General features: G+C 57.7%; 1 protein-coding gene across 2 annotated transcripts; it reads left to right on the top strand.

Moving 5' to 3' along the window:
- Positions 1 to 2,849: 2,849 nt before the first annotated feature.
- On the top strand, positions 2,850 to 6,315 carry Arc (activity regulated cytoskeleton associated protein). Of its 2 annotated transcripts, none has more exons than XM_052748010.1 (3): positions 2,850 to 4,833; positions 5,069 to 5,205; positions 5,391 to 6,315. In XM_052748010.1, exon 1 carries the CDS (start codon positions 3,051 to 3,053, stop codon positions 4,239 to 4,241), a length of 1,191 nt encoding a protein of 396 aa, XP_052603970.1. In that variant the 5' UTR covers positions 2,850 to 3,050; the 3' UTR covers positions 4,242 to 4,833; positions 5,069 to 5,205; positions 5,391 to 6,315. The 2 variants fall into 2 exon arrangements, with proteins under 2 accessions (XP_052603970.1, XP_052603969.1); XM_052748009.1 differs by having other exon boundaries at positions 5,066 to 5,205.
- Positions 6,316 to 10,366: the final 4,051 nt, after the last annotated feature.

Here is a 10,366-nt window from a genome sequence, read left to right as displayed (position 1 = left end):
CACTGGGCTCCTGTGTTCACAGCTTCTGAAGACCCTGAAGGAGGAGGCAGTTTTCCATGTGACCAGTCACCACCCCACCCCCACCCCCCGTGGGGCTCAGAACAGAGTGTCTCAAGAACAGTGGCCTGAAGGGACTCTTCTCTGTGGGGACAGGTGAGGTGGCCAGAGGGTCAAAGCGCCTCAGCACTGGGACCTTCACCATCTGGGCACAATTCCCCTACAAATGGGGGTGTGGACGATACTGTCCCCTAGGCTACAGTGCCTCATGTGGTCACCTCCGGCCTGCTTGCTCATCCCTGCTCATCCCTGCTCATCCCCAGCTTCCCCACTCCAGGGGGCTGTCCACTGGCTTCTGCTGTGGGCACATAGGGGCTGACTCTGTTCACTGAAGGACTGCTGCTGATACGGACAGAACAGAGTCCAGCTGGTTCATCAGCCGGAACCCATGGCGTAGGACCTTGGTCAACCTTCAGCTCCAGACTCAGGCCTGCAGCCTCCAGCTCCCAGGATTCCTCCATAGGAAGAATCTAGCTGGTTCCTGTTCTAGTAATTTCTCTGCCTGGTTCTCCTCTCTGTCGTGGTACCCCTCTGCCTGCCTTCTGTGTCCGCCCACTCACCTCTAATTAGAAATGCCAGGAGAGCCATTTTGGGGGAGGTCCCCCCCACAAAAGACATTCCACTTAGGGATGGAAGCTCCGTGGGGGAAGGAGGAGACAGGTTGGCTCTAAGTGAGGCAGGGCTCCTCAAGACTTTCAGAGAGCAGGGGAGGGGCTCTGAGGGGTACATGGTGAGGGGATTTCTGTAGGTGTGTGAACAAGAGTGGGATAGGGGAGGCTGAGGTATGAGTATGTGTGGATTGCAAGTGGGGGCCACCATTAGTGTGCGTGGAAGGCTGTGAGTGGGGGGCATTAGTGTGCATGGAAGGCTGTGGAGTGGGGGGCATTAGTGTGCATGGAAGGCTGTGAGTGGGGGGCATTAGTGTGCATGGAAGTCTGTGAGTGGGGGGCATTAGTGTGCATGGAAGTCTGTGAGTGGGGGGCATTAGTGTGCATGGAAGTCTGTGAGTAGGGGGCATTAGTGTGTATGGAGGGCTGTGAGTGGGGGGGCATTAGTGTGTATGGAGGGCTGTGAGTGGGGGGGCATTAGTGTGTATGGAGGGCTGTGAGTGGGGGGCATTAGTGTGGAAGGCTGTGAGTGGGGGGCATTAGTGTGTATGGAGGGCTGTGAGTGGGGGGCATTAGTGTGGAAGGCTGTGAGTAGGGGTCATGAGTCCGCATGAAGGTGTGTGAGTGGGGGCACCAGTGTTCATGGAGAGCTGTGAGTGGGGACATGAGTCGTCTACACAGAGGGCTGTGAGTGGGGGGCATGAGTCGTCTACATAGAGGGCTGTGAGTGGGGGGGCATGAGTGTTGTGAGTAGGCTAAGTGTTGGGGGGCTGTGAGTGTTCAGTGTGTATGCATGAGTGTGAGAGGGGGAGCTGGCAGAGAGGGAACGGCGTTCTCGCAGGCACCGTGTGTCTGTGGGCCCCTTCAGGCTTCTATTGTGGGCAGTGATATGTCCCCAAGTAACATCAGAGGATGGGAGACCCAGACCCATGTATCTAGCTTGGAGTAAGCCGAGAAGGATGCCCTCCCCCACTGCACCACAGCGCTGTTGCCAGGGAATCGGAAGGGGCCTCCCTCTAGAGGGAATCTCAGCTTCCGGAGCCCCATTCCTTATATGGTATCTCGCTTTCCTCTGCCAGCTCCTTCTCCTCTCCCCTTCCTCCTCCTCCTCCCTCCCTCCTTCCTCCAGTCTAACCTCTTAGAAGTCTTGAAGCTTCTGGTCCAGCTCTGCCTGTGTCCTGGGGCTTCCGGGCTCAGCGATGTTGCCTGTGCCTCCCACTACCCCTATACCTTAGTCCAGTGTCTGTGCAGGTTCAAGTGATGCATCAGCTTCAGGGCACTGCAGTCCTGTTCAGCCACCGACATACAGACAGGAGTCACTCAGTCCCCGTAAACACACCAATGCAGGGGCCCAGAAAGAGCCTTGCCTGCGTGGAGTCCCTCACAGAGTTGGACCAGGCTAGGACTTATGACCTTTGGGATGTGGTTGGGCTCTTTCTCCCTCTCTCTCTCTCTCTCTCTCTCTCTCTCTCTCTCTCTCTCTCTCTCTCTCTCTCTCTGTCTCTGTCTCTGTCTCTCTCTGTCTCTGTCTCTCTCTCTGTCTCTGTCTCTCTCTGTCTCTGTCTCTCTCTGTCTCTGTCTCTCTCTGTCTGTCTCTGTCTCTGTCTGTCTGTCTCTGTCTCTGTCTCTCTCTGTATTTGGCGTGTGCACCATTAACCACAGGCAGCCGAGGATGGATGGGTCTGGAGTGAGGGGGTCCTACCAGGCTCTTCTGAGGTTGCATACTATGTGGTCAGGTTGGGCAAGGGTCAGGATGGGGACATCAATGATACAGAGGGCTAGTGTCCAGCTGACCCCTAAGAAAAGAGATCATGAGACCCTGAAGGCAAACAGTAGATAATAACTTGCCTCACCCCCACCCTTGCTGCCCAGGACTAGGTAGAGGAGGGTGTCTCTGGTCTTCCATGGGCCCTCCTGTCCCAGAGCTCCCTGTGGGAGGCGCGCAGCAGAGCAGATTAGTCACTCCAGGCGAGCCGGCTGTGAAGGGGCGGGTCCTTGCTGGCACCCGCGGGAGAGGAGCGAGTAGGCGCGGGGAAGGCGGGGCCTGCGGCAGGAGAAGGCGCGGGCGGGTGCTGGCGCGCAGCCTGGCCACCGCCAATGGGAGCCGGGGCTCGGAGAGCTGCCGCCCACGGGCCCCGCGCAGCATAAAGAGCCGCCGGCGGCGGCTCCAGTGCAGTGCTCGGGCGACTAGTCCTCCAGCAACTGCAGTCTCTGGGCCTCACCAGCTTCAGCACCGGCGCGCCTGCCGCTCTCGCCGAGTTCCGCGCATCACCGCGCACCTGCCACTGCCGCTCCGCGCCCACCGACGCCGCCGGCTCTGCTGCCTTCCCGCTTCTGCCCCAGAGGAGTTCGCAGCCTGTCCGGAGCCTCAGCACCTGCGATCAGATGGAGCTGGACCATATGACGACCGGTGGCCTCCATGCCTACCCTGCCCAGCGGGGCGGGCCGGCAGCCAAGCCCAATGTGATCCTGCAGATCGGTAAGTGCCGAGCCGAGATGCTGGAGCATGTGCGGAGGACCCACCGGCACCTGCTGACCGAAGTGTCCAAGCAGGTGGAGCGAGAGCTGAAAGGGTTGCACAGGTCGGTGGGCAAGCTGGAGAACAACTTGGACGGCTATGTGCCCACCAGTGACTCACAGCGCTGGAAGAAGTCCATCAAGGCCTGTCTGTGCCGCTGCCAGGAGACCATCGCCAACCTGGAGCGCTGGGTCAAGCGTGAGATGCACGTGTGGAGGGAGGTCTTCTACCGCCTGGAGAGGTGGGCTGACCGCCTGGAGTCCATGGGCGGCAAGTACCCAGTGGGCAACGAGCCGGCTCGCCACACTGTCTCTGTAGGTGTGGGGGGTCCAGAGCCCTACTGCCAGGAAGCTGATGGCTATGACTACACCGTCAGCCCCTATGCCATCACCCCACCACCTGCTGCCGGAGAGCTGCCTGATCAGGAGTCTGTTGAGGCCCAGCAATACCAGTCTTGGGGGTCAGGTGAGGATGGGCAACCAAGCCCTGGTGTGGATACACAGATCTTCGAGGACCCACGGGAGTTCCTGAGCCACCTGGAAGAGTACCTGCGGCAGGTGGGTGGCTCCGAAGAGTATTGGCTGTCCCAGATCCAGAACCACATGAACGGGCCGGCCAAGAAGTGGTGGGAGTTCAAGCAGGGCTCCGTGAAGAACTGGGTGGAGTTCAAGAAGGAGTTTCTGCAGTACAGCGAGGGCACGCTCTCCCGTGAAGCCATCCAGCGGGAGCTGGACCTGCCGCAGAAGCAGGGGGAGCCGCTGGACCAGTTCCTCTGGCGCAAGCGGGACCTGTACCAGACGCTGTACGTGGACGCTGAAGAGGAGGAGATCATCCAGTATGTGGTGGGCACCCTGCAGCCCAAGCTCAAGCGCTTTCTACGCCACCCACTGCCCAAGACTCTGGAGCAGCTCATCCAGAGGGGCATGGAAGTGCAGGACGGCCTGGAGCAGGCGGCTGAGCCTTCTGGCACCCCACTGCCCACAGAAGATGAGACCGAGGCCCTCACACCTGCCCTTACCAGCGAGTCAGTAGCCAGTGACAGGACCCAACCTGAATAGAGGGGCCAGCCCAGGGTCCCCAGCCTGCCTGCCACACCCAGCCTGTGGCTTTGCCAACTAGGACTTGAGCTGGGGCTGACTCCCAAAGGGGTGCCCTCTCCAGCCAGACATCTACTCACCCCCTGGCCTGGCCTGACTCACAGACAACTGCCACACAACCATGCTACGTGGACGACATCAAGAAGTCCCTCTCCCGCAGGGCTCCCACCTGCCACCCACCCCTCACCTGTTTGCCCTGGCCCCAGTCCCACTGGCCTTACCCTCTACACTCTCAGACCATCACTCGTTCTGCTCCAGTGCCCGAGTCCTCTGGGTAATCGGGAAACAAGTGTCTGGAAGGCAAAGAGCAGCAGGCACCACACCCCAGGGATATCCCAGGGCAGAAGCTAAAGCAGAACCATTGCCGAGAGAACCTCGACTTCAGGGAAAGCAGCCCGCTCCTACAGACACCGCAGATCCAGCTGGTACCCTAGCTGCCTCCCAGGGCAGCTGGCCAGCCTTGGGCAGCATAGCTCCCCTCCCAGGGGTGAGCTAAACCCACAAATGCAGCTGAAGCAGCAGACCTGACATCATGGCACCTCCTGGCCCCCAGGTGAGCCCTGCCCCATGGATCTAGAGTTGGGGTTGGGAGGGGGCAGAGCTAAGTCCTTTTTTCAGGAAGCCCTCAGGGCTTCTCTAGCAAAGTAGCTGCAGGGATGGGATGGAGTGGCCCTCAGGGTGGGTGCCATCGTAGTGGACACTGGTACTCCAGGGATAGAGGAGGGGGCGGTACTGGGGGAGTTTGCTGAGCCAGCTCACAGGGACCCTATGCTTTCTCACCCCAGCAGTGATTCATACCAGCGAAGAAAAGCAGAGCTCAGCTCCATGACTCAGCCGTGGCAGGCGGAGGGTCCCAGAGGGGCTGAGTCCTCACACCCAGCTGAGGCAGCAGCTGGCACCTTCAGAGCCAGGAGAATGATATCAGGTAAGGGAGTCTTGCCTCCTGCCCTGACCAGGCCCCAGATCCCAGCCATTCTGGATCTCTGGGTGTTCTGAGAAGTCCTGACGGGCGCAAGGGGCATCTGCTGGGGACAGGGTGCCCCTACTGTCCCTCGCAGATGTCAGGATGAGAAGTTCTCTAACCACCTTGCTGTTTCCTGTCTCCCTCAGGTCTCAAGGCTGCGGAGAAGTCTTCCTTGCCATGCCTGGAATGGGCACCACCACCACACGGGCACCGTCTCCTCCTCTCTCTCGAAGCTGTCTGCACAGAAGTTCCAAGATACTTTCAGGGCCAAGAAAACATGATTACAGAGAGGAGGTGCCTGGCAGAGGGCAGCACTCCAACTCAGCCTGAGAGCTGGAGGTGAAGACAGGCCAGCGTGAAGCCAGGGTCTGCCGTGATGCCCACCCCGCTGGCCACTCGCTGCCCGCCAAGAGCCACTGCAGCTTGAGCAGGGTCTGTGCTCTTAGCCCTCTCAGCACAGAACCCAGCTCGCTGAGTGGCCGTTGGCCCTCGCCAGAACCTTGCAGGAGCCTTAAGGCTTGGGCCCCAGCCCAGCCCATCCTTTCCTGCTGTGCCCTGCCCTGCTAGTCCAAGCCCAGTCTCAGGAGACCCCAGGCCTTGGTTCCTGGGATGTTACAGGCACTTCCCTGCCCTGCCCTGCTATTTTGCCCAGCTGAGCCCCATTCATGCCCCAGCACCGCTGCCTGGTGCTGGTAGCTGCTTGTGTCTGCAGTCCGAGTAGGCCTTGTCGAGGTTCCTCCATCTGCCTGGTCCGCTGGTGTTCTGGGACCAGTTCCACTGAAGTTCTGACAGATCCTCTGCCCTGTGCCCCGCCGGGCCCCACAGCTTTATTTTTTCACATAAGCCACAGCCCATATTCATTTGGCTTACACAGGAGGGAGGCCCTGAGGACTCGGGAGACCCCAGAAATCTCAAGAGAGTGTGGCTATCCCCTATTTCCGCCAAGCCTTGAAAATCCAGCCAGGCCATCTGTCCATACCATCTTACCTCGAAGACAGACTTTTATATAGATATATAGATATATATGCACACATATAAGATTTTCTTAATAAAACCATGAAATTTCCTGGATTCTGTGCTGTTTCTCTGGGATGTGGGCTGGGCTAAAGCAGGATCTCAGAGGAGGCTGCTCTCCTGGAGGTGACTGCTTAAGGAGGTGTAAGGAAGGGCACAGGGTCCAGGAGCAATGCTTATGGACCCCAGGGAAACTTCTGGAGTCCCTGGCCTGGAAGGCCCTCAGGGCCCCCAGAGGCCAGCCCCATGGCCTCTAGGCCTGGCTCATTCCTGGCCCCCGACCAGTAGGGTTTGTTAATCCCTGCTGGGGTAGCAAAATGTGTTGCAAGGGTTCTTTTCCGCACAGTTGGGCTCACTCTGACTCAGCCTGGAATATAGGGACAGGGTCAGTGACCTGTCTCCAGGATGGTAAGCGCCATCTCTCTAGCCTTTAGTTTTCTTATCTGCAAAATGGGAAACCATCTTTAACTCTGTCCAGGCTTGGGCTCAAGACCTTGGGAATAACCTGTTCAAGGTCCGCGATGGCTTCACCTCTGTGAAGCTTCAGCTGAGCCTGCCAGACTCAGAGCAGAGGCCTGGGAGGCAGGTTACAGACGGAAAGGAGGAAGGCACCTGCTGCCAGGTTACTGAGAGAGAGAGGAGGTGGACTGTAAGGGGCTCAAACCCCATGCCAGCCAGGCCTCAGGGAGTAGGGCCAGCAGGAGACAGGGAGAGAATGGTGGCGAGGAACTGTCTGATTGCTAGGCTATACCACCCCAGCCTAATTAAGTCCATGGGCAGGTGTAATTCAAGCTAATATCTGTGGAAGAACACTCACTAGCTGGAGGCCTTAACTTTGCCCATTGGCTTTTGATGACCTCTCTCTCTCTCTCTCTCTCTCTCTCTCTCTCTCACACACACACACACACACACACACACACACACACACACACACACACCACACACACACACACACACACACACACACACACACACACACACACACACACACACACACGATCACCTTGAGCCCAATTGTGAACTTCCACTATACCTCTGAGACACCTTTGGAGCACCGCAGAATTAGGGTGTGTTTGAATGATCCAGTGGAGCAATAGATAGTCACAACTGCCATGGTCATCTCCAGATGCCCACTGTCCCCTCTGCCTGGGTTCTGCTTCCTAGAGTCCCAGGCAGGGCAACCGGGGCTAGCCAGGAATGGCATGAGCCCAGCCCAGCCTGGGAAGAGCTGCCCCTGCTGGTGCCTGGAAGAAGTGCGGCACCTGCCCAGGGGAGGATAGAGCCTGCCAGACTCAGAGCAGAGGCCTGGGAGGCAGGTTACAGATGGGAAGGAGGAAGGCACCTGCTGCCAGGAAGTGTCGTCACCCTCTGCAGGGCCAGCAGGAGCCACAAATGCCAGGGAGATGAAAAGCCGCCTCTGCCCTTTCTCCCCTCGGTTTCTTTTAAATTCTGAAAGTGCTGACAAGAGGGAGGGAAGTGGCAGAGGCGGAGGCGGGCGCCACCACAGAGAAAGGCCGCTTTCTCTTGCTCCCACACTATTATTGCTCTCGAGAACCTGGGACCAGACGTGGTTTTCCTTTTAATAAGTTGCCGCTGTGATTGACAGACAGGCTTTCCAAACACAAGCAATTTGGGGCATGGTTCTATGTTTCTGTACCCAAGGAAACAGGCAAAAGACCCCCCCATGGGGTGTGGCAAGGGATAGAGCGCCCCGGCCCATCCTCCTTTCCTGTTCTCCCTGTATGCTTCACCAGCCCTGACTATACCTACCCATTGGGGATCGTGGATTGCTCAGTCTTCTCACAGTAGGGCAGGAAAACTGAGGCAGAGACAGCTGATCTTGCCTCAGATTTGGAACTGAGCTGGGCCCATCACGGGGGCTCCAGGATGCCCCTTGGGCCCATCCTGTACATCCAGTTTGGCAGGACTCTAGTCGTATCCCAAGGTCGTGTCTTTCTCTGATGTCCAGTCTGCCTCACCCTGTGCTGGGACAAGGTGGCTTTAGTGAGTCAGGCAGGGCTGTGACGGGCAGGATGGACTCACAGCAGAGTGGAGGTGCAGGTATGGGCCTCTGCCTTCTGTAGATGTTGAGGAGTGTGGGAGAGATGAAGGACACCTTTTCAAATGGACAAGGAAGGTAAAGGAGCTCTGCTCTGGGCATGGGGAGAATGAGTCCAGACTCCCTGGACTCAGCTGAGTCCCAGGTAGGGAGGAGTCAGAAGGCCATTCCAAGAGGGGCAAGACACATCAGACCCCTTCCAACCTAGTCTTGGCTCCCTGCCCTGCCGTGTTTCTTTCCATGAAGCAAGGAGCCTGGAGTCCAGACGACCTACACCCTGTCCTTGAGGTACAGACTGCATTTGCGGATCAGTTCCAGGGGCTTGGCCCAATCCCCACTCCCCTTTCAAGGGCACACTGAGTCTTGGGGTGCCTCTCTCTCAGTGGGTATGAGGGACTTGGGGGATTAGCACAAGATGGGTGGCTGTAGGTATGTGAGTGGGTACCCTGGGGATTGAGGTGAGAGGGTAGGAAAGAAGGGAAGGCCAAGAGCCTGAGAATGGGAGAGGGAGAGGGAAAAGTGGGGAGGGGCTGAGGGATTTGTCTGGGGCCAACGGCAGGCCTGCTTTCCTTTGGTCTCTGGTCCCTACTCTGCTGGAGCCTCTCAGCCTACCCTGCCAGGGCATAGCGTGTGTTCCTTTCCCCAGGGCGGGAAACACAGTGAGGGGCCAAGGGGAAGGAACAGTAAGTGTGCTTCATTCAACAAGGCTCAGGGAACCCAGGCAACTCAAGGTGGCTACAAAGACCATCTATGTGGCCTTCAAGCAGAGCCAGGGGATACTGGGAGACCACCCCTGGGGCTGGTCATGATGGACTGCCACCAGCCAGTGCAGGAGGATTAGCAGCTGTGCTACTGTGACCAGCCCCCCACAGGCTTCAAGACACCACTGTTGACCGTGGAGGAAGAGACTCCATCACCAGCCACCTGGGCACCCAGGGTGACCCCACATCTGTTTCCATAGTCAACAGACAGTAGGTTCCTATGTCACCCCAAACACACACACACACACACACACACACACACACACACACACAAACACATATTTCTTCCTCTGAGTTTTGACAGCCATACTCATTTCCTGGGTTGGGCTTGGAAGGTGAATGAAAAAGATTTGCTGAGAAACCTGGGCTTGTCTGTCCACATGTCTTTCCTCCTTCCCGCTTCCCTGGGAGACTAAAGCTGGATTTGCTGCACGGGATGAGAACGGCCGAGCCAAGAAGAGGAGGAGATATCTGCCTGTTGTCCTATGTCCCTGCCCTGGCCTGTGACTGGGACCCACAGCAGGACTACAGGCCCCAGACTTTTAGGGCCTGTCTGGGAGGACCTGTTAAAAATCAATTGCTTCTGCCTGCCACCATAAGGGGTGTGGCAGACACTTGGTATCTTGAGAGGTGTCACAGCCAGTGGCCAAAGCCTTCATCTTGCCTCAAGGGGTCAATTCCAAGGTGCCCTCTGTGTGAGGAGCCTGCCCCAGAGGGGCCAAGGCCTTGCCTTCTTGCTACATTGATTCTTCCCTCTCAGAGGCCTGGGACCTCTGGCTCAATGAGCTATCTACTGTGGTAACCCTGTCCTGAATTCTGCTTTCCTAAAACTCTGAGAGCCCGAGGCAGGAAGCAGTGGACCTGGACTGGTACCATCCCTCTTCCAGAACCGTCTTCCCACACAGAATACCTCGTGTCCTTTCCACCTGGGAGACATACCTTTCTCAAGAGCAAGACACTTCTTGCCACTGCCCACATAGTGATGTGGCACTCACTTGTCCTTTTAGCGAGGACATGAGTATGAGCTGCTGCAGTTCACCCCAGCAGGGGCTCCTCCCACTGACCCACATGTCCACATGAGGCCGGGGGTGGGGTGGGGCAGGTCTTGCTCACATTGCGGTGTAGCCAGGGCAGTCCCGCTTCTGATGTCCGGTCTAAGACACATCCAGAATGACAAGCTGGTTGGGTCCCTGCTACTGAACCCTCATTGTCTGGCCCCAGGGGCCAAGCTCAACATCTTTCCTGGGTTGCGTCCTTGTAAACTTGACTTCCTTGCTGTGTGGGGCAG

Source organism: Peromyscus californicus, unplaced genomic scaffold (assembly GCF_007827085.1).
Source record: "Peromyscus californicus insignis strain IS unplaced genomic scaffold, ASM782708v3 Scaffold_20__1_contigs__length_68692818, whole genome shotgun sequence".
In the NCBI taxonomy this organism is placed as follows: domain Eukaryota; kingdom Metazoa; phylum Chordata; class Mammalia; order Rodentia; family Cricetidae; genus Peromyscus; species Peromyscus californicus.
The sequence above is the reverse complement of the archived record's forward strand: the minus strand, read 5'-3'. Positions and strand labels throughout refer to the sequence as shown.

Excerpts from the sequence above, each read along its gene's own strand:
- Arc (XM_052748010.1), top strand. The coding sequence starts at position 3,051 with ATGGAGCTGGACCATATGACGACCGGTGGCCTCCATGCCTACCCTGCC.